Source organism: Cygnus olor, chromosome 25 (genome assembly GCF_009769625.2).
Source record: "Cygnus olor isolate bCygOlo1 chromosome 25, bCygOlo1.pri.v2, whole genome shotgun sequence".
NCBI classification, from domain to species: Eukaryota; Metazoa; Chordata; class Aves; order Anseriformes; family Anatidae; genus Cygnus; species Cygnus olor.
Genome location: NC_049193.1, coordinates 3,702,122 through 3,729,445, shown reverse-complemented (window position 1 = coordinate 3,729,445; position 27,324 = coordinate 3,702,122). Strand labels below are relative to the sequence as shown.

The 27,324-nt window shown below is 43.7% G+C and overlaps 1 protein-coding gene across 23 annotated transcripts in view; it reads left to right on the top strand.

Moving 5' to 3' along the window:
- TANC2 (tetratricopeptide repeat, ankyrin repeat and coiled-coil containing 2) overlaps positions 1-27,324 on the top strand; it is a 283,000-nt gene that overhangs the window by 169,818 nt on the left and 85,858 nt on the right. For all 23 annotated transcript variants that reach the window (XM_040536497.1, XM_040536498.1, XM_040536515.1 and 20 more), the window contains 3 exons: positions 2,091-2,239; positions 8,901-9,087; positions 20,605-20,868. In XM_040536497.1, coding sequence (XP_040392431.1) covers positions 2,091-2,239; positions 8,901-9,087; positions 20,605-20,868 — 600 coding nt within the window. The remainder of the gene's footprint in view (positions 1-2,090; positions 2,240-8,900; positions 9,088-20,604; positions 20,869-27,324) is intronic.

Genomic DNA, 27,324 nt, shown 5'->3' with positions numbered 1-27,324 from the left:
TGAGCACCATTCCAGAAACTTGGTTTTCTTCATAAGTTTCGCAGAATCACAGAATGGAAGTATGGTTGAGGTTGGAAGGGACCTCTGGAGATAACCTGGTGCAACCCCCTGCCAAGCAGGGTCCCCTAGAGCATGCTGCACAGGATCCCAGCTGTGGCTTAGATGCAGGAACCTGTACTGAGTACTTTTCCCCATGCATTGCCACAGTGGTCGTATGTAAAAGACTGTACAGTCGGCTCTTTCCTAGTTTTAAACCAGTGCGAGTAACTGAAGGAAATTGGAGGTTGCACCAGGGCCTGCACAGAGCAGAAGGAAGCGCTCAGATGCGTGCAGCGCTACTCTGACCTTTTACTTTCTGAGGAGTAAAAGTGGTTTGAGGATCGTTAATGTGCTCTGAAACCAGCATGGGGAATGCACAAGAAACTTTTAGTAATTACGAACTAAGCCATATCCTACATGTAGATATCTAGGATAAATTCCAAAGTCAACTTTTTTTTTAAAAAGCAAAAATAACCTTGGAAATCAGAGTCCGTATACTTTTCATTTTACGTAAATGTGTCTGTTCTGAATTTGACTTCCCGGGATGGTAAATGCCCACAGATTGAATGTGGGTGGTCAGCAGTTCAGAAAAATTGGGCCATCCATCTAAATTTGTCTCTATCTTAAATCTATCCTATTCACGTCAGTGTTGTATAAAGCAGTACAATAGGGATTCAATAACTTAGAAGACAACTTCTATTATCATACTACATAATCCACTTTCATAACAGTGAAGTCACCGTTTAAGGACTGCTTCAGATGCTGATCTGCCAAAGCTGGCGGCGCTTCTGAATGCCGACTTTGTTGCGTGAGATGCTCCAGGGTTTCTAATGTGGAGTAGTGCGGGTGAGACACCAAGAAATGCTGTAAGCTTCTGTGAGATGTACATTTGGAGGCTAAATGGGAATTTCTGGAAGCAGCTGGCTTAAATTTACTGAGGTCTTGTACATATCCCAGATTCTGTGATTTGTGGTTTTCAGTTACAGTTATCAAAAAGTTATATTTAAAGCAACATCTTTTTGCTGTAGCTCCAGGCTGAGTGCTGGAGCACCCCCGAGCCAGGACAGAGCTGGGAAGCGGAGATCGGCTCTTTTCCAGATTGTACATTATCAGATGAATAATTAACTGTAGACTAATTGCAAATCCTAATTAGTCTTCTACAACTGCGCTAAACACAGTATTGCTTCAGTGTAACGTGGAAAGAACTTGACCTTCAGGCTTTAATGATAACACTGCTGCCGGCGCAAGCAGCAAGGAACTTGACTTTCAGAACCTGACTTACCGTGGGATGCTACGGATCAAAAAACCTCCAACATTTTTTGACAGAGAAACTTCAGGAAAAAATCATCCGGAATTTTGTTTTTTGACTTATTTTTTGTACGTGATGGGGATTTGGCAGGTGGACTTTGCGTTGTGTTGTAGCCCATCCTGTGGCTGCACAAGGCAGGTTGGTCTGTGGAACCCCATGCTTTCCACGTAACCTTGAGCATGTCAGAGCCAGCGGATGATAATGGTCGATGCACGTGGGTTTTCTGTCCTGTTCTTTGCCGTTAGACACTCGGTAGCGTGGGTTTGCTGCTGAGCATCTCGTTTAATGCTGCGGGAACAGGAGAAGTAGATGGCACGTGCAGTTTTGAATTCACTGCGGGTAACTGGAGGCAGCTTCTGTGTGAGAGGAAAGGGGAAGCGCTCTCCCTCTCAATTGTTCTTTCCAGGAAATCTCGGTTCCTGGCTGGCTGTGTTATTGCTGGTGCAGGGAAAGAGAGATGAATGTGCTTGCTTGCATATGAGATACTGCAAATACAACGAGCAATGAGAGGAGAACTAACAGACAGAGTTAGAAACATGTATTGATAGCTGGAGCAATGTAAAACCTAAATTAATGATCGATGTTAAGCATTAAGACAGACTTGAATGATGTGAATAACCTCGAAAGCCGGATGCAGAAATTACAGTGTGAAAAGTTAGCTGAGTTTTGTTGCTAAAAACACTGAACAATAGCCAAAATCAACAATTCCTGTCTAAATCCATGTGTTCCTCTTCCTGTTTAGGTGACGCTGAGCAGGAGCTGGGACCCCCTCCATCCGTAGATGAGGCAGCAAACACACTCATGACTCGCCTGGGCTTCCTCCTCGGAGAGAAAGTCACGGAGGTACAGCCAGGGCCCCAGTACAGCATGGAGGTGCAGGACGAGAACCAGGTACAGCAGCTCCTCCACTCTTCTCCGGTTTTACAGCAGTAACTGGATGGGCTATGATCAGAATGCAGCATGGGAGATAGTGGTTATTTTCTAATTATATGGCAGCTGAGTGGCTCATAATGGTGAAATGATTGTTGTGAGGTAGAAGGTTGTATCTCCTTGTTAAACAATGAATCATCATTACACTGCAGCAGTACTTGTTTTAGGGATCAGCTGCTACTGTGTGAAACAGCTTCTGTTGTTTTTCTGTTTCTGCGAATGTTGTAGGAGTGGGCAGCATTTCTAATCAGATTACAGTGATCAAAATAATCTGTACTTCCATGGCATCTTGTGTGCAATATTTCAAAAGCATTTGAGCTATGTTGCATAAAGACTCGCTATGTCTCTAGGAAGTACAGGTAAGTGGTAATATTATTTTACGGATAGTCAAAGATTTTGCTCTTTTCTTGCCTAGCAAGATGAGTTCATGCTTGAAAATCGATAGAGAAAGCAGATCATAAAACCTTTGTTGTGACTGAACTTGCTACATCCTCTTTGGTGGCTGCAAAGCAGAACAGCAAAAAGGTCAGGGTCATGGCTACAGTGTAAATTCTGTGGAAACTGCCTGAGTTTCTTCCTGCCCCTCCTCAACCTTGGACAATACGCCCACTTCCATCAGTATTGATAAAATGAGAATGAAACTAGGAGACAGTTTTTTGGTTTGATTTTTCCATCAGCTAGAAGGACAGTCCAGCGTGTGGTGCAACAAGGCAAAACTTAGGAGCCCAGCTGCAATTCTCTCTTCTTTTACCAGAGTCTTTGCATGACTCTGCATGACTCTATCTCTGTTTTAGATATCCAACATAGGCACAATTCAGAGGATCCAACTGACAGTCCTGAATTCCCTAAAAGAGTCAATAACAAGTGGCAGCCATAAAGGTAGTCCTGGCATTAAAGCTTGATGCCCGTCATGGTCCTAGGAAGCTCGGTGCCCCTTGGCAGGAGGCAAGGAGCTCCCCCAAGCCCAGCACTGCTCCGAGCACAAGAGCTGGGGGAGCTCCTGGGGCTGGAGGCTTTTGGTCCCGTGCCCCAGACTGAACCAAGTGATTTTGGTCTTCCATCACCTACATGGCCTAAAGGATTAATATGTAAGATGCTTGAATGCCAAGAAATGTGTTTTTGTAAATTTTTTGCCTTTGACACATTCATTAAGCTTTTAATGATTTCATTCAATTTTTTATTCAAGTTTGGTGGATTTGAAATGTACTTTACTATACATTGTGCTAGAAAATGTATTTTTAACAGGCACCTATTTGAACTGAATACTTCAAAGCCCAGCAGAGCTTTCTACTGTAAATGGCTCCTTTTGTTGTTGCCTTTTGACAAAAATTAAAATCCCATCTTTTCTCTAAAGTAAAAGATGTCTTTGGAGAATAAATAAAAGAAAAATCTAAAGAGAAACAGCGGAGAGTTGTCCTCTAAAATAGATTGATATCTTGGGCTGTGTGCTAATTTTTGCATGAAAAAGTTTTGCAAGGCCTTTGAATGCTATTCATGTGCTGGAGAAGATAAAGAGAGGCCAGTTCCTCAATTACCGACTTAATTCTTTTTCTTTCTTTGTGAGCCTCTCCTGCTGTCAGCGCTCGCCTTGAATCGCAGAACACTTGAGGTTGGCAGTGACCTCTGGAGGGCATCGCATCGCGCTGCCCGCTCCAAGCAGGGCTGGCTTCAAAGCCGCACCATGTTGCTCGGGGCTTGTCCAGTTGAGGCGTGAAAATCTCCATGGATGGAGACTCGACAGGCTCTCAGGGCAACCTGTTCCAGTGCTTGATGACTCCAGCCGCGAAGGGCTTTTTCCTTCTAGCTGGTAGAAAATTTCCTTGCTACAACCTGCGGCTATAGTGTGTTGTCCTTTGCAGTTCTGAGAAGAACATGGCTATCTTCTCTCTACCCCCCTGCAGACCGTGGCGGCCTGCAGCTCTCCCCAGAGGCAATAGGGCCTTCTCCAGGCTGAAGAAACCCAGCTCCTTCTGCCTCTCCTCCTGCACCCAGCAGCCTCCTGACCACTTGGCCCTGTAGGCCCCGTAGGCCCTGTGGCCTTCCTCAGGCTCTGAGCGGGGCCGAGTGGTCGCTTCTGCCCACTTCACCACTACCCTACTGCACTACAGCAGCTGGGTGCAGAGAGAACCAGCCAGTGAAATGGGCTGTGGAGAATTAAGAAAGCTGGTTTAGTTCTTCCATGACACCTGGCGGTGTGGAGGACGGGCACCCCTGCTCGGCCCGGTGTGCCCTCGCCTCCCACCGGTCCTTCAGGCCAGGACCCAGCCCAAATGTGGCCCAAACCAAAGCCACTTCGGCTTCACAGCAGATCTCCTGCAAACCTCTCTGACTCCTTCCCAGATTGATTTCTTCAGCCACCCTTCTTCAAGGAGTGTTGAAAATCATGCAGAAAGACGTTTATGGGATTTGCAAAGATTAATTCTTCCATTAATCATTGATTAATTAAAACCTGATTGACTACTAGTTCGCACTTGAATTTAAAAATGAGAACAATTTTCTAGGTTTTCATGCATTAATTTACATGGCCTGGGCAAAGAATTTTCTTTGTATAAAAAGCTGGGACTTGGCTGCTGCTTGTTATTCTAACCATGCTTTGCCTTCTGAAGCGAGAAAATAATTATTTGCAATCTCACCAGTGCTGAGCTAAAGTGAAGATAAGGAGTAGAGGTGTTTTCACTAAAACTGCCCCAATCTGTAAATCGGCACATTCCATTTTCATTCAATTGCCTTATTTTGAATATGTCAAAGGATGTATTCTCTAATCCAGATTGCTATGAAATTGCATGTTTTATGGGCTGTCTCTTTCTTAATCATGCTTTCCTTAATGAGAGATCACAAATGCCAAAGAATAAATCCTTTTTCTCCTACTTTTTGGGAAACTATTTTTCAACTGTACTGGCTGCCAGAGAAGCACAAAGGACAATGGGCCTATGACAGAACAGTTTAATTTTTCAAAGCTTAGTGAAAACGTGACAGATGAAACAGCAGCAATAATAATAATACGGAATGTTCTGTCAATGGAAATTTATATTTAAAACTAGCACAGAGGAGCATTCTTCTATATCAATACAAAAATAAAACATGTCAATCAATGCCAAGAGATATGTCGTGTTATTTAGTAATTTCCAGTTGCAAGTAGCTTGCTCCTAAGGAGCTGCATTGATAATAGTACAAATAAAAGAGCTGATAAGAATATCACTTTTGGCATTTCGTGAAACAATGATGTTATCAGCTGCAGGAAAGATGATTGTACCCCTCTTGGACTGAATTTTAATTTGCTTTGAAGAGTAATTTTTCTGTGTTTTAAGGTTAGTGGATGTTATTTTGCTACTACTGAGACAAGTTTCAGCAAGGATTTGTTTAAAATACCGGTTGAAACGGGCATAGAAAAACCTTGCCATAAACAATTCATAGCAGTAATCATGCTTTGCATTCTGAAAGACCCCAAATGTGAACTGATTAAATTTTTAGATGCTGTAGTATCATTTAGGCTAGGAGCAGTGAAGGAGCTGAATTGCAGAGCTGGAGAACAGCTGAGGCTGAAGGCATTTCTGGAGATGTCTAACCCAACCTGCTGCCCAAGGCAGGCTTGGCTCAGAGGAGGTTGCTTGGGGCCGTCTCTAGCTGGGTTTCGAACATTTCCCTGTCTTGTATGTCGGGGGCACGGTGGTCCTTTGGCCTGCCTCCAGTCTGCTCATCTCGTACAGGGGAGCCCAGCACTGCAGGAGCGGTGCCACCAATGCTGCTTCTTTCTCTGTCTGAACCTCAGAAATGATGCTACCTTATACCCGATGGAGTTTATTGTACTGTCAGTGAGTTAAAGGAAATCAACATCGGAAGACATTAACTTAATAGCTTGGGTATACCAATGGGGTCTGATCAGCTGCAATAAATCAGAAGAGACAGTCCCACGGTAGCGGATAGTTCAGTGCAAGCACCTGCTTGATTCACGAGCAGCAATCTCAAAAGTGCCCCATGTTAGGTTGCATTAAGAAAGCCATACACCCCAGCAATTTTAAGTGGAAAAAACTAATGGATTTTTTTTATTGAATACTGACACAGAAGTAGTTTTTAATTTCATCACTAGAATTAATTAGTTAGAAATAGTTTTGGAAAATTAAAAATAAATTTACAGAAATCATGCCAGCGTTTAGACATCTGAAGATTGCAGCAAGGGAAAATGAAAAAGGTTCGTTGAGAGAGAAGGCACGTGGCAGGTGCTACAATGGATGCGTGCAACCAGAATGCCCAGGGAGCCAGGATTTATAGAGCAGTCAGCTTGCCGTCGGTTCCTAGAAGGCTACTGGGGGAAAAGAAAGATCTATTTATAAGTGCCTCGAACATAAAAGAAGGGAAAATAACAATAACTGTGATCCGCTAGTGGCTCTGCAAATTGGATGGGGAGAGGAGAGCATTGCTTTGTTTCTCCTGAGGACTTCAAAAGCTGGTCTGGTGGCAGCCGTCTTGCTCACTGGCGGGATGTTTTATACGGGTACCGAAGGGAGATGATAAATTTCTGGAAATACCGACACAGTTCATTTTCTACCATGATGCAGTCTCTCTGTTTAATACAAAAACCTGACGCAGAGCCATCGGGTTAGCGCTCCAGCCCTGACATATCAACGTGCTTCTTCATGCTTGGGATGAACACAGTCATGCTGGCACAAGAGTGGAGGCACAGGGAGGTGAAGGAGGGTTGGAGCATCCACGTGGTGCTGCCCCAGAAGCCCACCCTCGGCACTGGGTGCCCCCTTTTGCCCCAGAAGCCTGGGGATGATGTTGTGAGCAAGGTTTCTTATCAGCCGTATTGGGATTTCTTGGCCAAATTAGATTTCTTCCCAGTAACTACACGTGGGATCTGTCTTCTAATTTAAAAACCGGTGAATCCTCCACATGTTCTACTTACAAAAGTCTGCTCCAGACACCATTTGAGCTTCAAGTATAGAATAGTGAGAAGGACACATTGTGCAGTTTACAAGCGTGATGCTTTCTGTGGTCACCCTGGGTTCAAATGCTGTGAAAAAGGGAACAGGAATCTGCCTGATTATTAGGGAAGCATTCACACGGAGTACAAGAAATCTCAGACACATTCCAAATAGGGAATTAACCTCTGCTGTTCCTTCCTTGGGACTGGAACCATTTTGCAACAGTGAAAAAAAAATCCCGTAGGCAGAGGCGGGCTGCGGAAAGCAGAAACAATGGAAGGGAGAAGTTTCCGAGCACCAGGGACGTGAAGTCATGGCCCCGCTGCCAGCCCTTCTGCACCGCCCATGGTCTGGGGGCCCAAATCCCTCGTGCAGCGGTTCAGCGAGGCAGGGAACCCTTCCCTGGAGGAATGAGGCTGGAGGCTGACCCTGCTGTACGTGTCCTGAGTTCACCGCCGTCCCCTGTGGCCACCAGCCACTATGGGCACATTCAGAAAGACCCTACGCAGGCAGGGTGAGTTTTCCCCATAGCGCTGCTTGCTCTGAGGCAGAAAGGTAAATTTAAGGGAGGATCACGTGCTCAGGAACCCTTTTTTGTTTTAAATTCTTGCCCTGTGCATCCTTTTCTACTTGAGGGGAGACGAGTGCTGGTCGGACCCAGTATGGGGGCGCCTCCTCCTCCGAGGCACACTGCGGGATGAATGGGAAGCGTATGCTAGGCAAAAGGGCTTGGTTTTGTGGAAGGAAAGTAAAAAGTTGTACATTTGGTAAGCTATTGGGATGACTGCTCTAAAGTACAGAGTAACGTTGATGAAGTTGCTATGTTAGGTAAACAGGAGCACCTTCCAGTGTCAGCGGGCTTTGTTGCTTACAAATATTGCAGGATATTTCTCCAGGAGGAGCTTTTGCCAGGGAAGATTGTGTATCCAGCAGCCTGCGGTTAGAACAAGGGATCTGTGTTGTATCACAGCTTGTCTCAAATCAAATTCAGGAATAATTTTGTTTTCTTAATAAACTGATCTCTGTGCACAGCATCAGATGTACAAGGTCTTTGAAGTTTCTTGCACACAGTTTCAGATGGGTTCTTTCCAAAAAAACTTTTAAACTACCAGTCTTTTTTGTGCTGCCGCATTTTTTGTTTTGTTCTGCCTTTGGAGAGCAACCTTTTCACTGGTATGGGTTGGCTTTTGGCTTTCTGGCTTTCTTTTCTTTTCTTTTTTTTTTTTTTTTTTGAAAACTATATGGTGGGGAAAGTACGCTGGTTCGGGGAAGGGCTGTCTCGTATCTAGATAAGGGATTTTGAACTTCCTCTTTGCCAGGGTGTGAAACCATTGTTGCTCTTCTTGAATGAAGGAAACATTTACAGGGCAAAATAAAAATTGCAGTCCCGCTGAGATTTCTGAGCAGATGTAAATGGCACAGAGGTCTTTGTAGGATTTCCTGCATATAATGTTTCTTGCTGTAAGTGAAGGTGAGATCATGCTGTATGCTTATGACCTTCAAGATTGCTACTTAAACAGAGTCACAGACTTTATCTCACTTTATTGTGCTAGTTTATTTCTTAACTTTCAGTTCCATGTTAACAGACTGCTCAGAATTTTAATAAAGCGTGCAAGCAGGCTTTTGCTAAATGCCCCTTGCTGGATGTTTTCTGCATTGCCCATTGAATGAGGAAGCTGGAACTTGCTCTTTTCCAGACCTCCGCAGGAACGCAGCGCATAAGCCCCTGCTCCACGCTGACCAGCAGCACGGCCTCGCCGCCAGCCAGCAGCCCCTGCTCCACCCTGCCGCCCGTCAGCACCAGCGTCACCGCCAAGGACTGCACCTATGGGGCCGTCACCAGCCCCACGTCCACGCTGGAAAGCAGAGACAGCGGTATCATAGGTGAGCGTGCCATCTTTCTCCTTCTTGCTCTCTGTTAGTTCCCCTAACGCTAAGGCAGCCAGTCATCGAGTGCTTAACAAGCTTTAGTTTGGATAATATATGTGTGTTTGATAATGAACGGGGTGTTTTCATGTTACTCACGTTATTGTTTCAGTGACCAAGGTGAATTATACCCCTCTGCCTACCACTCCTGATAAATAAATTCATGTAGAGTTGCTGGAAATGGGGAAGAATGTAAGTGTGAATTGTTTGATGCAAAGTTTTGGAAGTTGTTTAAATGGTAAAAGGCAGGGTTTGCCTACCTCGTTCTACTATTTTTGCTTCCCATGTGTCCCCCATCTTCTCTGATTCACATACTTAGTGCAATCTTTCTTCCCAACATTTTCTTACCTGTAATTCCGGTGAGGTTATTTCTTCTGCCAAGTTGGCTTTTTGGCCCAAGAAGTGAGACGGGGGTGGGCAGTGCCAGGCAGTGGCTGCTGCTTGGGGCTGCCATCTTCTCCTGCTACCTCAAGTAATTTGAGGTATCTGTTTTTTCAACATTTTCCTTGTCTTAATGCTGTTTAGTCCCTTGACACTGTTCTTTGCTGTTAGGGGAAAGAGAATGGACAGTGCTACTACATTCATAGTTCAAAGACTGTTGCATTTTCTGTAAAACTGTTTGGTGGGGAGGAGACTGTGAAATGTGTTCTTGTGTTACACGTGCAGTAAGTAGTTTCTCTGACTTCTACCATAGCACTGTTGAACTCGTAATTTTAGAGGATTAATGAGAATAATTTTAGATTCTCGCTAGGCCCCACCTCTTCCTAATTGCCAGCGTAAAGGATCTTGAGAAAATAACTTAAACAGATTAATTTGTGCTCACTAACCGTGAAGGCACAATGGGAGGAAAGAAATTGCTATGTGACATCAGGCAGAATGGTCCTAGCATGGGTGTCCTCACCAGGATTTTTTGTTGAGTGTTTCTCCAGCTAAGAATACTTTACTTTGCCAATGGTTTATATAGTGCTTAAAGAAGGAGGGAAAAAAAAAAGGCAGGTTGATAATTCAGGGAGGTTAGTTGTACTAGTGATTAATATTTTGCTTGGCTGATCAGGAAATCTGGGCTTAGTTCAGCTCCTGTATGCCACAGAAACCTTTGTAGCACTTCTGCCTGCATGATCTTAAAATGCAAATATGTAAGCTATTCTGAGCTGCATACCAGAGTAGGCTAATGGATTCTGGGAGAGCTCTTTGCGGTGTCACACACCCTTCGGTCTCTGTTCACAATGCCCCATGAGCTGGGCTTCCTTCCCTCTGGCCAGCAACAGCCCCGCGAAGCCTGGTTGGGTTGGAGAATGGTGGTGAGTAGAAGTGGACGTTTGATTTCAGCTGGGTCCTGCCTCTCAGCACACCTGTGAATTAGGTCTAAGATTGAACGAAGCAAGCAGCAGAGTTTGCAAAAATGTGCGTGCTCTGCTTTTATGAGCTGTTGTTACTGCTGTGGTCCGTTGGTGCGCTAGGCTGTCCTGTTGGGTTCGTCCCGACCTTGTGGTGGTGGGTCCGCACCTGCCACCTGAAGGCCATGAGGCTGAGCATTACTGCAGGTAGGTTTCATTTGCACCTTCTGGTTCAGGGGAAAGGCAGAGAGGTGTGGGTGGTCTCGGCGGCACACCCGTGTGTCCGAGAAGTGTCAGCACGATGCTGACTCCTGGTGGGGTCAGTCGTTGAGCCTTTTTGCTCAGACTCTCTACCATACCCTTCTGTCAGTAGGTCTATACTAGCATTTTTTTAAAGTCGAGAACATTTTTTCCCCCTCACAAGGAAGATTCTCGTAGCAATTTCTTTCAGGAGCGTAGATTTTCTGCATGGAAAAATTGGAAAGTGAAAGAAGGTGGCTTATCCCAAGGCTATGTTAACGTATCCCAGATGGAAAAGTCATGTAAAAATATATTCGTATGGAGTAGGGGAAGCACTGTTCGAGGCTCCCAAAAAGCAATGCTTTCCTCTTCTTGTATTAGCACTCAAAGGAGAACAGGAGACTTTCTCCCCTTCTTTGCCCCCCGCTTCGCTTTGACAAGAATATTTTCAACACCTTCTTATTCCGGCCTTTGATAGAAGCTGGGCAGCTGTAACAAATTGTGGGGGAAACAGTCTTCTCCAGTCATACTTTCCAGCAGCAAAAAAAATGGGGATTTTTTTTTAGCCAAGCCTGTTTCCATCCCTCTGCTGTCTTCTGCAAGGCTTAAGGGCAGCGTGAGCGAGGGGAGGCAGCTTCCCCGCGGGAAGTGGACGTGGACTTTTGTCATTATGGCACAGTTTGGCTGTGAGCTGGGCGTGCAATAATTTTGTAAGGTGCTCTGTGCACGACGGCAGTTCCCTGGGATTATTGTCACTGCAGAGTACAGCAGCCACGTTGCCCACATGCAGAAAGCAAACCAAAGCTCACGCGGGCTCTGCTCTCCCTTTCAGCAACACATCAGCTCCTTTGTTTCTGGAGGGTCAGGGATCAGGTTTCCCTCCCTTGCATTCCTGGTTTATTGGATACAGATCTTCTTGTGTGCATTTCCCTTGGTCGTGTTTGCTCTCGGCAAGGATGACTGAACTGACATGGCTTTTGGGCTGAGGGGCTTTACACGGACCTGAAAAGTGTAAATCTACTGGAGATTTCCATGACAAAGCTACTTCAATTGTTTTTTTTCCTTGCCATTTTTGTGTAGAAAAAGATTAAACATTTCCCTGGTATTTTGTGTTTCCTGAGTTACGGTCCCTCCTGCTCCTCCCAAATCAGTGATGTAAACTGTTAGCTCGTGCACCTCCGCAAAGGTGTATTTTTGTAATAGATGAGAAATGGCAAAACGAATGATAAAAGGTACAGGTATAGGGAGATCTCTTGATCTTTGTCTCCTATCTGTCAGTCCTCAGCTGCAACAAGCATCACCTCCAAATCTCAGTCGCAAATCTCCACCACAGTTTGTATTTTGAAAACAGAGAGGTTTTAAAGTGTGTCCCAGAAGGCGAGTGTGCAATTTGTGCAATATTTGAGAATTAGCAAAGGCCAGAAAACAGTTAATTAAGGTAGGAAGGCAATCCTTACACCATAACTGCATTTCCCTGTGTGTTTTTGCTTAACATAAAATGTTTTTGTACGTTTTAAGCTCATTTTACATACCCATGTTGCTAGACACAGCACAAACTTGCACAGGCAAACTAGAATGGGCATTTTTGTTCTTAAATATGGATGTGAAGCCCACGTTCCTTAAAGAGGACAAACTGAGCTAAAGAAAGCACGCTTGTGCATGTCACCTGTTCCATAATTTCAGTTATCACTGGAGAACAGACGTGTCATATCTTTAATCTGCATGGCACTGGGACCATGTCACGCTTACTGACCACTTTAATAAATGCACCACTTGGGTTGCAACAGCCTTATTTTAAATTTTAAGGTCCCTTGTTGTAAAGGAAAGTTATTTCTACTTTATTGAAAGGGTAACGATAATGTTACAAGCTCCAGATCTTCAGATTCACAGCCTTATCACCTTTCCCAGCACAAACTCCTTGCAAACTGTGTTGGGTTTTCTTCATCTCGAAGGCTCAATCTCAGTTTAGAAGCACAGTGCAAAGCAGTAGGACAGACAAGGGAAATTGCAGCTGAAGGAAAGGTGAAGGGAAATTGTATGAAAAAGGGTTAGTATTTTTTAGCTTTTATATTAGTTGCATGTTATTATAGCAGCCATCAAAAGCGGTAATAAATGTAATCATTAACTTACAAAAAAAAATAAAGGTGGGGGAGGGTAGGAAAGAGGAGGTGAGCCAAAAGCAGAGATAGGAGCAAGTCAGTCCTTTCTCCTCAAAGCCACTAAATCGTTTTTGTGTAAAACAGAATGGCTGGTGAAAATGCTGACCTGATTTTAACCTCTGAATAGCTTCCAGGATTTTTTGGCTCTCACTGTATAAAAGCAGCCGACTGTTAATGTTCAAAATCTGCTACTGAAAAGAAAACTGGTCAAGGCATCACGTGCTCCTGCAGCGAGACTTTGTGCTTCTCGTCCCGACAGAAGTGGCCTTCTAAAGTTTTGCTGCTTGGATGCAGCAGAAAACACAAAAAGAAATCTCCAACAGTCTTAGGCAACTCTTCAAATAAAGCAGAAAACATTTCCTGCCAGAATAGGAAGATCTCCCAAGTGCTTGTGATGTTTGAGTAGCACTTCGTATCATTTAGTAGCAGTCTCCCGAGGGTATTGAGAGAGCGGCTGCGTCCCCGTGTTGAATCTTCCCAGAGAAGTGACATTTGCAGTGCTGTGATTTACTCCCTGACGAAACGGGGCCGTGTTCCTCCTTTATGTAAACTTCTGTGCTAATCTGCAACGTGTTCCCTGCTTAATGATCAGGGGGATCGTTCTGAGCGAGGAAATACAGGTATGATGCTGAGGCAGCTGGAAGGAAAGCCAGTGAGCGGTGTAAATCCTCTTGCACCACTGCTGCAGTGATGTAGGTAGGTCTAATACCATGCGGACCAGGTGGCTTCACTTAAATTTTGTGGATTTTACAAAGAAGACACATAAAGGGTCCCCGTCCCCTCCTGGAAATCTGCCCGATAGCTTTTTTATTTCCCTCCCCCCTCCTTGATGCTTTTCGTTCCTCACTCGGACTCCTGACTTTTTATCAAGTTGCTGCTTTCTACAGATCTATGCATTCGTTGGTTGAAAACAGGATTGTTAGTAAATTCATCTAGACTGCACGTGAAGCAGAAAAGACGCTGCTGACAATAAAACAAGATACGTTTGTTTGCGAGTTTAACTGTTTTGAGAGGGGAACAAAGAGCAGCTCAAAAGGCACTTCAAGATAAATTTAACTCAGGTTAAATATTTTTGTGATCTTACAGCTGCTGCATTTGAATTCTGACAATCTCATCAGTATTATGAAACGTTCCGGTTAATAATGAATAAGATTTCTAACAATTGCAGCTTTTTTTTAGTCTACCCAGCTTCCATTTGGGTTCATTCCCCAAAGGAGGAGCTCCCTGAAAAATGTCTGGTGTTGATGATGATGAGCTTTTGTTCGCTAATGCATCTGCATATTGCAGGTGATTGGGCTGACAGTCAGAGATGAAAAGGGAGGCTATTTATCAGGCACGTCAGCAGCTGTAGAGCAAAATTGGTGGGATCACAGAATCCCAGCCACATCAAGTACATAAAATATCGTTTCTGGATCCTGATTCATTTTTTTCTTAATTTCCTTAAAAAGGACAAATTGAGCAAAAGTAAACGTGTGCACATGTGAAGCGATTCGTGGTCAGGGTGAGGAGTGAGGAACCCAACCAGGCATGAAACATTTCTGCCTCCCCCCAGTTAAATCTCCGAGGTGTCAAGGGCTGGGTTTGCTCCCAAAATCTGGCCCTTAAATACTGATAGAGAATAAGTTGGCGACAAGTGGTTGTTAGGTTTTTTTGGGGGGGATAAAAAAAAGGTGGAGGAGAGAAAGAAGTGTTTAAAGATAAAAGCAGAAGGAAGCAGCCCAGAACACGTGTTACATTAGAGCTGTGAAATCTGCTCTGGTTTACAGTCCAGCCTGGTAGATGGAAAAAAAATGGAGTGAAAAATTGAAAGAAAGACCACACTGAAAAGACCGAGCAGGAGTTAGCTAGAGGAAAACTCAAGTTGCTGCTTATATATTAGATTTGGAACCTTTTTACCAGATTTCTTTAATATTCACAATAGAGGACTGTGAAAAACACTCACCACCTTGCTTCAGCAAGTGATAAACTAAGGTTTATAGAGGAAAGATTTGCTGATAAGTTTTGTTTCCCGAGCTCAGTATTTGCAGTAACTTGTGCTGTGATGCGGGGAGCGTCCCCGGGTTCTAATGCTGCTTTACCCTTACATTTCTAGTCTGCAGAGCAAGCAGGTACGAGCCCTTTCTGGCTTGGAGGCATTTATACCATTCTTCATCCTGCCTGTCAGCCATTACAGCAGGGAATTCAGATTTAGAACAGCAAGAATATAGGGTCAGCATGATGCTACTGTCAAGGTATTTTTCATTACGTTTCAAGACCTTTTGTGTGCTTACTGTGATTTATAGTAGCTTGAGGCTTGGAGCAGAAATTGGTTTACCTGGTTAATCTCTGTCTTTTCATAGGATAGTTTATGCAAATTAAGCCAATGATTTGTTTTCCCTATTTGAGACCACTGTTGTAAGAGAAGTTAAACGTAGGAAGAACAAGGTGGATTTTGACCTCAAAACCAGGGCTGGTTTAAGGTTGTTGTTTGTTTGGTGTTTTTTTTTTTTTTTTTTTTTGCTTGAATAAGCCTTAAACTTTCCGCCTGATGGTGCCCAGTGAAGAATAACTCTCTTCCTCTGAAAGCACCCAGTGCTCCAGAGGCCACCCATGTACTGGTTGCAGTGCCCAAGGCTGCCTCCATCCCCGGGGAAGGATTTGGGCTTCTGGTTTGTGCCTGCCCAGCTTTTCTGCCTGGCAGCCAAGCTCCCGGGAGCAGTCTGGGGCGACTCGGCTATATTTAAGTGTCTCTCTCTGCAGCTGACTTTATGAAGGTTTATGTAAATTGGGGTAAAAATTTATTTTATTCCTTGTAAAGTCATACATTTTAGCTAGGACATCTCTAATGTGATAAGGCAAGTTGTATTTTATTGTGTTACTGGATGAGAGTGAAATGAGGTTAACCTGCAGTGGCTGCAAAAGTGCTTCTAGTATCCAGTTTCAGGGCGATATATGAGGCTTATTGCTCTGCTGCAGTTATTTCTTTAAGGCAACAAAATCCCTATTTCCTACTTGAGATGCATTATAAATCTCTACATATAATTAATATCCTAGCTGTTGCTCGTCATAAAAAGGTAGCTGTAGGAAAGTGCTTTTTCCTTCAGCTCCATCTGCAACGTGAGCATAAAGGTTGACATTTTCCAGGCATGATCTCTGCCTCGAGGAGAATTGGATGGGATGGTAGAATTCCCCTCGCGTGTTTGACTCGAGACAAATGCAGTTGAAAGCCTCGTGCTCCGGGGCACAGGCCGACCTGCAACTACATTAGAAATAATATTTGCTGTCCTGTAAATACATGATATTTCTTAGCAATGCGTAGCACTGGCTTCGGTGACGTCTGGGATGCTTAGATGCACCTTGGATGCAGTTCTGCTCTTTCCCAAAGAAATAAAAATATTTTAAAACATGCTGTTGGTAAAAAGTTCTAACCAAGATGTTTCACCAAAGGAAAGGAGCCACGTCAGGGTTGGAAATTCAAAGCTTGATGCAGGCAAAGCATCAAATCCTCTGCTGAGGTAAAAGGCAAGTGTGAGTCTTGCATGCTAAAAGCAAGATAGGGTTGTAAATGGGCCGCTGGTGCATCTCTGGAGTGTCTCCCTTCCCAGCATCAAAGCACACATCCTCAAAGAAGCCGAGGCAGCGCCGCTCTCGCCGATACCATTGGTGCTGTTACAGAGGGCGGTGTTGAAATCTTGCGGGCAGAGATAGGGCAAATCCCCCGAGAGGCGCGGCGGGGACTGCACAGGGGCGCCTCCGCGCCTTGATCCCGCAGTGAGAGGGTCTGTCTGGGCTTTAGTCACTGATGAGTGGTGCGGCGCTCTGATGCTTCACATGCCTCAAATTCTGTCCTCAGATTAAACACGGCATGAACTGCACGCCGGCTGATTCACTGGGGATATGATATATATATATGCACCTATATTTATCTACATGTGCCATCACTGGAGTGCTGTAGAGAACCACAGACGTTTCTCCCTGGCTCTCGGGTCTCTCTTGTTCAGCACACGGCTCCCATGGGTGCCCCCGTCCTGCTCTGTCCCTGCACGAATCCCTCCCATAAAAAAATTCCCAGCAGTGTCTGAAGGACTGTTTGGGTCTTTTATAACCCTTTCATTAAGAAAGGATTAATTCTGACATCTCCATCAGTGTGACAACTGCATTGTCATTTCCCAGTTTTCTAATTTCTGACTTTGTGGTGCTATGGGCCACCCTCAGGGACGCTGACCCTCCTCGTCCCCAGGCTGTGACATCTCTCATCCTTCAAAGCCCTGAATGTGTCCCGCACAGCTGAAGCGTTGCCAATGATGAAAACTTCAAATACTGGGTTTCTGGTGGGTCAGTCCATAAATGTCCCTGCAGCCCCTTTTAGCATTGGCACAATCTAAACAATGCAAAGTCAGGTTTTGGTCTGTTGGGATCTTTCGCCGTTAGGACCTCCTTTTCGCAGCCCATCGGCTGGATTAGTGCCGTAGTCAGGAATTACAGAGCCACGAAATCTCCAAGGATTAGTGCTAAATACTTGCTGGTGATTTAGATCTTTAATCTAACCGAAGTAGTAATATCAGCCAGAATTTCAACATCAGAGTCAGTTTTCAGTATAATCTAATGTTCTGATGGTTTCCTTATAGCTCTGTACACCAAAATCTGCTTGAGAAATATGGCCAGTGGTGTCGTGGTGGTGCACAGTTCCTCGCCAGACAGTCTCGCCCCATCCTCTCCCCAACGCTTCACTGCTCTAAGGCGCAGAATATTTTTAACATGTAGGTAGAGTTCAGGTACATTAATGACACAGCAGCAGCCCTGTTGTGAATTTGGACAGGATTCAGCCCAGGGGTGGGTCCTCTTTCCCCATGCAACCGTCCGAAGAGCTTATTCCTGCAGAGCACAGTTAATCCCCAGCAGGAAAATGTAGGAGATTGTGCAGATGCCTGCTCGCACACCCAAATGTCTCAAGGCAGCTCCTGTCCTAGAATCCCCTCCGCAGCTCTGTCCTTTGGAAATTTTCGGGTATGCAGATGGCAAACCTGCAGAAATAATAATAATTCGTAGCTTTTCTTCTGGCAGCAGGTGTTTATGGGCTTGATCCCGTCTGGAACTTAAATGAAGTTCTTTCTACCCAAAAAGTCTTTGCACTTTTTTTTATACCTAAGCATGACTCACTTTTTGACCCTGATTATCGCACCAACCTTAGTTGGTGCACGTAATGTGAATTTTGTGAGATTCAATGTTGCTCGCTCGAATGTCTGTGGCGAGGTGGTGGTTGCTGGGCTCCAGGTGCCGGGGCTAAGCCCAGCTCTGGGGTGCTGCTGGTAAGGCTTTACTTCTCCCAGGGGATGTGCTCTGCATGTTGGCTCATGTTGCCGACTTGTAGATAGCCTCACGCTTTTGCCTTTTAAATAAAATGAAAATTGTTTTGGTTTAAAATAGCTCATAGAACAGATTAAGTCCATAGAGTAATTGCTTCCAGCCTGTGTAGCCGTGCTTGTATCATGCCGGGCTGTTCAGAAGGTAAATTGATCCGCAGAGAGCAATCCGAAATACCTGATTCAATGAAGAGTTTGCACATAAACAGCCTTAGTGTAAAACAGTGAAAATTATGTTTAAAATGAGCACAAATTGACAATTAGAAAAGAGACCAGCAGGGTTTATTATCATTTTTTTTTGCCACTTCATTAAGAGAAATCTTATTTTGATGCATGGTTATTTTGTTTTGTCCTCAGTTTAATGTATTTGAAGATTACTGCTTTCAGCTGCTGACGTGTTTCTACCAAGATTAATTAGAAATATACTGGGGTTGTATAAATTAATGGATTTTTTTTTTCAGTAAATGGACAACACAGTATGCTTAGCACCTCAGAGCCAGACTTTTGAAATGGAGTTTTTCTGGGAAACAGTTAAAAATCTGTGTATTGATATTAAGCAATTTAAGGGAGCAAAAGAAATCTGTGAACATCTGCTTCTTGTTTTTATCTTATTTTATCACGTTACAGTGTAAATGTGTTCACCTGACAGCACGCTGTGTTTAAATGCCAACATTTATGAAGATACCAGTTCTTATCTGTTACCTGCGTTGGTTTTAAGTTTTAAAAAATGTTACAAACAGCTAAATTTTGGAAACCTTGATGAGGTACAAAAACATTGATCTCACTTTATGGATGGGAAGCACAACCCTGAGAAATAAATAGGTCCAAAAGATAAAGGTGAAGCCGCACAGGCCGTGTTGGGAGGGACACAGAACAGGCACTTCTTTCAGGTCTTGGTGGGGTTTTTGGTGATTTTGTGAATTCAGATGAAAGCTTTAATTCTGGTTCATGTTATGGTGACATTTAACATGTATAATTAATCCAGATTGGTCCTTGGATATTGAAATGAATGGTTCTGCACTGGGGAGAGAGCCGAACAGTCGGCTTGGCACCTGTGCAAGGAGAGCAGCGTCAGCCCTGATTTTAAGTGCCTGAAGCTGCCTGTTTTGTCAGAGGGGACAGGGCAGCTTTGTTGGGGTATTTCCAAGTCCAGTCGGATGCCTAACATCAGGCAGTACCCATCATGTGAACAACCAACTAAAATATGTAGTTCTCTGCTCCTGAATGAAGTTGGAAAAACAAACAAAGGAACCCTTGCCCACGTGCAATTAAACAGCAGCCTCCTTTAGGTGCTCTTTGCCTGGAGCCTCTTCTTGAGGCTGCTCACCTTCAAAAAGTGGGCAAAGCTTTGGCGAGGCTTTAGCCTAAAAGCATGTGAATCTTGGGAGTAATTTGCTGTTTGCATTTATCAAGACAAAAATAAACACGGTGCTGGTTGCCAATGAGGCAGCACAGCTGCAGGACTGAGCCGTTGTGCGGGCAAGGAAGGCTGCCCCTAATGAAGTGTAACAGTGGGGTTTGTGCTGCAAACAAGAGGAGATGCTGCTGTGTCCAGGGACAGATGGCAGAGAAATTAGCAGAGAATTTGGACTTGGAGAGGTATTTACCATGGCTAAGTGAAAATGACGTATTTCAGTGGATTTATGAGATAAATATTAGCGAGGACATCTACAAGCACAGCACGCCTGGGGCTCAGGAATAGGCAGGATGGAGTTGTATTTCAGGGTCTGGAGTAGCAGTAGGAATCTGCACAGTTGTGGCAAGTGAGAGGATAGTGAGTTATATGTTAATATATCAACAATCCTACTCTTTCAAGTCAAGCAGTATGAGGGAAAATGTACGGATTACATTTAAAGCTTGATACAAACGGCTGTAAATCAAACGAGACACCAAGTTCACTTTCTGAACCGAACAAATCCGTAAAAATTAATTGTTCGTGCAAGTCAGGTGTGGGTTTGTATGTGATATTTCATTGTTACAGTGTTTATAAATTATATTCCTACGTTTATAAATTTCTGAAAGCATTCTCCGAAAAGGTTGCAACTGTGATGCAAATTGAAAGATATTTGGAGCACTGATAAAGTTTCTTCCTTAATCATTTCTAGTCTTTCTGGAATTGAGTATTCTAATACAACATTGTACATAATTTTAATACTCTTTATAATTATAAATGGCTTTTAACAGTATGAGCCAAGACATTATAGCTTAAATGTTCTTTTAGAAGTAGTAAGCAGAAGTAGTATCATTAAACTAAATTCCATCTCTGATTTATGTGCATGTGGAAAATATGATGAGCATCATTTTTGGCGCTTGCGTTGCACAACTTCGTGTATAGCAGCATGTATGCAAGCAATTCTTTCTTTGTTAGTCATTTTGTTTGTAATTTCTTCCTTCAAGCTACTTTGACAAGCTACTCAGAAAATGTGGAACGCACGAAGTATGGAGGGGAGAGCAGTAAAGAGCTTGGATCTGGAGGAAACCTGAAACCCTGGCAGTCCCAGAAGTCCAGCATGGACTCCTGCTTGTATCGCGTGGATGAGAACATGACGGCCTCAACCTACAGCTTGAACAAGATCCCGGAAAGGAACCTGGAGACGGTCTTGTCCCAGTCAGTGCAGTCTATTCCTCTTTACCTTATGCCACGGCCAAATTCCGTAGCAGGTAAGAAATAAACATTTTTTCATTTATGTCATGTTGAAATTAGAGACACGGCATATACATGCCACAGCCTTTTTCATGTTATCGTTATCCACAGAGGAATCTCCTTTCTGTAGTCATTAAGTGTGACAAAAATTGTCTGTCCATTTGACTTATTACTTCTACATGGAAAATTCCTGTGGGAAAAACTGCTTCTGATGTAGTTTAACAGTTATTTCAGCAATCTGTGGTGTCATTTTTACAAAATTGTACAACTGTAAGATTAGCGGAGAGTATATTTATTAAAAAAAAAAAGTAATTTTTTCCTATCATTACAACGCAAATATAAATATAAAATGCTCAGGTTTAAAGTACTGCATAATTCCAGGACAGTCATTTATACTCTTTTGAAGGAATCTTTGTGAGAAAAATCAAATGTCTGATCTTCTCTGATGATCAAAAGAACTTCAGAGTTAAGAGAATTATGAAAAGTTTCCTGCAGAAAAGTTGCTGTGGATCCAATCTCTTGATGGGACTTTGCCCCGCATGCATTAGCACGTGTGTGCATACACTAGTTCAGCTTTTGCAGCATCTGGGATTTGCTAATGACTGAGCTTTTTGTTTTGGCACAGTGTCAAAATTTTCTTCATTTAATTTCATAGCCACTATTTGAAAGATTCTTAAATGATGCTGTGACATAGCTTGGTAATGTCTCAACAATCTGCTAAGTTCATCCCTCAAGTTGGTAACAGCAGGAACAAGAGATAGGATCAAAGATATTAAAGCTTTACTGAAAAGCTTCTTGCCTGGAATTATTTTTCCTTGCTTTGCTGTTTTTTTCTTCCTGGGTAACTTTTTGGGGGTTAAGCATTATGTTCAGATGGTCTGTATGCCTGTCTATATAGACACATGGAGAAACCTTTGTCTTTTTGTAGTCCCTGCATGAGTCTCCTTAGAAATATTAGTCCAGAAAGTCTGAGCTGCAAAGACCCAGGAGAATGTTGGTTAAAATAGCATTGCTGGTCCACCCAGGCTGTGTTGCGTAACTAGATTAAATTTCCTTTTTAATCCCACTTTGGAAAATCAAAGGCCTAAAAGCAATGTAGAAATGAGGTTTTTTAGATGCTAAAATACAAAGCCCCTAAGCGTGGTGGTTAAACAACACGTGCCACGTGCTTACATCCGAAAGACTAAATGCATGGGATTTCAGGTTAGAAAGAGGTGATAGAAAATAGAAGCAGGAAACTCCACTTGCAAAGCCTCCTTACTTAGGCTTTGGGTTCACTTCTTAGAAGTGACACATCATCGACACCTGCAGAAGAAACCAGGGCTGGTTACCGTACACTTAAATACCTGGGTATACTGGTTTCAGTGACTTTGGAAGAGGTTGGCTTGCCTGGTATGTTTATAGGCAAATAGAAAAACGTGGTAGAAAACGGTTTAGCAAGGTTCGGGAACAGCCTTTTCTTATGTATCTTTGTGCTTTTATTAGTATATCAGCTAGCACACATACCCCAGGATAAACAGTTGTAGGAATAGTTATGGAAAAGAGGACAAGATTTGGCTTAACCTTTTAGCATTGACTGCCCAAGTGTTATTTCCTCTAAGTTTATTGCCCAGAGAGTCAACCTGCTCTGTCTGCAAGCTGCACCTCCTAGCACGAGCACTTGACATCGTGCAGCCGGGTGATGCTGCAGACTAATCTGACTCAAAGTTAACCCTCCAGAAAACACACACGTTAATTTTGAGCCATTAATTTTGAGTTCATTAGTGGGGGGCAGAAGACAGAGCACCTGGCAGTGGATGGGGCAGAGAGCAGCCTGCCTTAGGGTGGTTTTCCACGTTTTAAGCTAATGATGAAGCCACACCTTTGCTAACACACACTGTTCTTCTTTGTTGTTGTTTTGCAACACAGCTGAACAGTCTATTTATACACAAACAGTCTGTTCCATTGCACGGCAGCACTTACACCTTGTGGCTTTTTTCTTTTTTCTGCAGTTTTCTTAAAATGTTCCTTATTTATCTTCCAAAACGGAACAAAAATGTTCATTTCTATGCCGGGCTTACAAATGCAATCAGTGTCATGTATGAATCCCTCCAGCTCACAAATAGAAGCCGTTCTCCCAACATGTATTGATCCAGTCTTGCACTTAGTTGCATAATACGTCTTCAGAAGCAATTAAAAGCAATTTATTGCAAACACTTTCTCTTGGAAAAACCCTGGAGTACCTTAAAATGCCAAAGCGGGATGTTTGTAGAGATGGGAGGTTTGGTAGAGCACTTCTGGGTCTTGGTAAATCACTCCAGTCCCTGGGTTGTTGTGTATGGGATGTGATTTTTTTAAGTTGTGGGAATAGTGGGAGTACTTCCTTTGCGTGAGCTCAGTTGGGGCACATATGGTGACCAATACTTAGTGAATTACTGCACGGAGTATAAAAGTTGCTGGGCAATTTTATGGTTTGAAGTCAGAAGCAGCTGTGAAGGGCACCGCTGTTGTGCTGGGCAGCCAGCATTTCACAGGACTTAATTGAAAGAGAAAGGAGAGCTGGGGTGCGAAAGGGAGGGGGCAAATTGTCCTGAGCTCAGTAGTGGGAGAGCTGAAGGGCTTGGGGTCACACGCTACTCACAGACAATAAGTTGCTCGCAGCTTGGCTACAAGTTAAAATACCACTAATACATTAGAAGAAAATGAAACAAAACGTGAGCATAGAGTCATAGCATTAATACCATGCTCTCAGGGGGAAAAAAAGCTAAGGAAATTCAGGGACCAGAGCTGCTGATTCTTTTCTCTTAATATCAGACATTAACAGCTCTTAGTTACGTTTTAATTATTGTCACCATACCCCAGAGCCCTGCACCGTCAGCCAGTGCAGTCCAGCCACCGGCAAGTGTTCCCTGCCTTCTGCTTCCACCAAGTCTTCTCAGAGCTAAAAATGCAGCTCAGATCCTGAAATCGGTTTCCTGCACCATTCTCAGATAAATGTGGAGAGAAACCCAGCTCTGCCTCCAGAAAGGCTGGGTATTCCTATTTGCTGCTAACAAATACCTCAATGATATGGCTCATACCCACTAAAATAATTTTTGTTTGTTTGGCTGACATTGTATTATGCTGTATTAAATTAATGTTAAAAAATAAGCCAATTAAAAATGTTCTTCGTTGTAATTAGGGAAAGCCCCTTCACTTCCTACATAAGCACTGTAGGGAGTGTTTTTAGAGGTATCAGTACCTCTCCAGAGTGTGACCTTGCAGTACAAAGAAACCTGCCTCCATTCTTCCAGTATTAACAGCAATTTTTCTAGCCGTGTGGCATTCACAAAGCGTAATCGAGTAATCACCAGTTCTAATTGAAACCCCAAATCTCAAAGCTAAAAAGAAAAAAAGAAAAGTTTTTTTTTTTTTTTAAAAGGAAGGAAAGGGAAAGGAACAAAGAGTGGAGCTGCATACAGAACCAGTTCAAGGTAACGAGTGAGCACGTTAGGGGTGATAAGATGTAAAAATTCCTGTTCATTGCCAAAGGATAGAAAGCTGATCTGGTTATCCTTTGCGATCAGAGTGCTGACAGCAACAGCAAATTGCCAAGGAAGTGATTGTAATCCTCTTTCTGCAGTGTTTACCTGCTCTGTAAAGTGCTCTTTACTTCTGTACGGTGCGGAGCACTTTGCCCATCTGCAGAGGTTGTGTGCTCTGTTATACTGTGGGAAATGGGAAAGGGCTGCAAGCATCCAGAGGTTGGGATCCAAGAAAAACACCTATAAAAATAATCCCAGGTCTTCCAACAATTCTTTAAAACTCAGTTTTACAGTTCAGAGCCATGTGAATCCATTGGCTTTGCTGTTTTATTGTTCCCAGAAATTGAAAGCTGCAACTGTATTTTCCTCCTACCCTCTTCCGGGCAAATAAGCACAATAACTCATTTTATATGCTTCCAACATTTCTCATAGTAATCATCAGAAGACACTTGACATTGGAGCTGGGCATTCAGGTTTCTGAATGAACACAAAGGCCTCAGCACCGTTTGCAGCTCATGTACACGACGAGCGTCTCATTCTGCTTCTATTACCCATGAAATGAAACATGAAATCTTGAGTTATGTAGACCCTGCGCGTGGTTTACAAGGTCTGCTTCAATGTTAACAGAGAATTAAAATGACCTTTTATAATACTAGATCCTCTCTTTTTCCTCTCGGAGAATATAAAATAACAGCAAATACATTATTAGCTATTAGCTTAAACTTTCTAACGGATAAGGAATTTAATCTTTAAAGGTGAGGGCAGGGTTTGCATAAACGCCTCTCAGTGAGGTCTGTGAGAGCACAGAGAGCAGTGGTTATCTCAGGAAGCATCCTGCGTCTGGCAGCTGGTCCTCTTGGGATGCTTCTGGCAGAGACATGAGCGCACAGCAGCCCTGCCTGCGCCACGCAGGGGAAAAGCACAAACCAGGGGCACGGGAAAGTCATAAAAGCTGACTTAAACGTTTCTTAACATTGAAATACATTCATGTTTACTTCTGTTCTGTGCTGTCCCTGGAGGAGGACGGAGAGGTCTCATGAGCAGGGCGAGCATGATGCTCGGAGGGTCTGCAAAACCTCAGCAAGACCCTGGGAGACCACGCTCGGGAAGAAGCAGAGCAGAAGCTTTTTAAGAATATCTCTTGCTCCACCCAAGGGAAAGAATTGATACCAAAATGACTCAGAAAGAAGTATGATGTTAAAGGCAACATGCTGCAACACAGGGAAAGGAAGCTCTAATTAGATCTGCTGTAGTGTGCTTGCTTTTCCACAAGCCCTGCAATGTGTTGCAGTACAGCAAATATTTTTTCTTTTTTCACTTTCGTTATTGGGTTGGTGTTCTCTGAATTAGATAAAACTCTTCCTATGAATCATTCCAAAGAGAGAGATGAAACAAAGATGCCTCAGATAAAACCCCAAACTTTGTGTTGTCCTAATTGTGCTTGACTGTTTCTTGAAAGCTTAGGCCAGTTATCTAGCCAAAAATGATGACATTAATTCTGAAGCAAATTTATTAGTACAGCTGAAAGGAGACTGATTTTGGGGTAAATGGAGAGGACCTTACCTTGCAACAGCACACTCTGACATCAGCCACAGCAAGCTGAGTCCATTGACTCAGCTGGGAGCAGCGGCTCCCTCCCACTCTTCATTTTTCCCCCAAAAGACCCAGTCCCCAAAGCCCACCGGGCATCTGGGCTGCCAAATAGAACTTCCAAGTCAGGTTGCCTTCTGTCTGTTAGTCAAAAAGTTCATTGAAGCTGAATTGTCTTCCACTAGTTGTGTGCCATTTCCTTGGAAGAATTGCATCAGCAGTACGCAAATGTTATTTTGAGGACTTTTACTTTTTTCTCCCTTGTGTCCCTTGTATCTGCAATCGCTCTGTCTTATTGCACGGAATAAACCTCATCACTGAGGGGAAGCTTTCAAGAGTTTAATATTATATTTTATAAGCTCATTTTATCTTGCATATTTTTTTGATGTACTGAAGCATATTCTCTAGAAAAATGACTTCTCGTTTCTCTGGCCGTAGGCCTCTTTAATTATTCCTCAGTTCTAAATCAGAAGGATAAATCTCAGTTCATCGGCAGGGTGGTTGCACTGACAGTTACAAGAATCAGCCACGGTAAAGCCCGAAATGGATGTGGTGTTTCACGTTAGCCACCGCTCGTAGCGTACGAGTCTCTTCAGATGTGGCTGTAGAGGATGATGATGATGAAGGTAGGAAAGAGCCTGGCTTGGGCTGCCGAGGAGGAACTCCCCAGTCCTCGTAGGAGCAGCAGTAAATCAGGCGGTTAGCCATCCCCGTGCTCTTCTCTGGCAGCGCACACCACTTAACATCTGGGCTTCGCTTGTCTCTTAATCGCCATTTCACAGACAGGATAGAGGCTGAAATGCAGACTCCCTAGATAAATAAAACAATAAAAAATGCCAGCTGGCATGCTGTTCTCCCCAGGAGATGGAACAACTGTCTATTGCAGTGCCTTGAAAAGCGCGCAGTTGTTGCTCACTGCAGAAGCTCCTTGCTGCCCACTCGGGCACCAGGAACGCCTCGGAGCAGTGTCCTGACGTGGAGCGAAGTCAGGAGAAGGTCTCCTCCTGATTCACAGTAAAAGACTGGCTACCGTGTTTGTATAGACCAGAGTTACTGGATGAGGAACGACTGGATAGACCTGAAGTCTTCTAACCAAGATCCACATCCTAGAAAATTAATGCAACTTTTAAAGATTTTCAGTTCTTTGCCTTAAAAAAGTTTTTTAATTACACAAGTCAGTAAGTGCTGGCACAGTTACGTTCGTCAGAAACCGTCCAAATCCCAACATGGCTAACCATCCTTTTAGCTGCTAGCTGGTGTGATCAGAGGCCAGACACCACTGTGAAGGGACGTCCGTCTCCCAAGTCAGGCTCTGCGTTAACAACTGGGGGGAGCAGTTGTCCCTAATACAGGCTCCAAAAACCTGGCTTCATGTTGAAA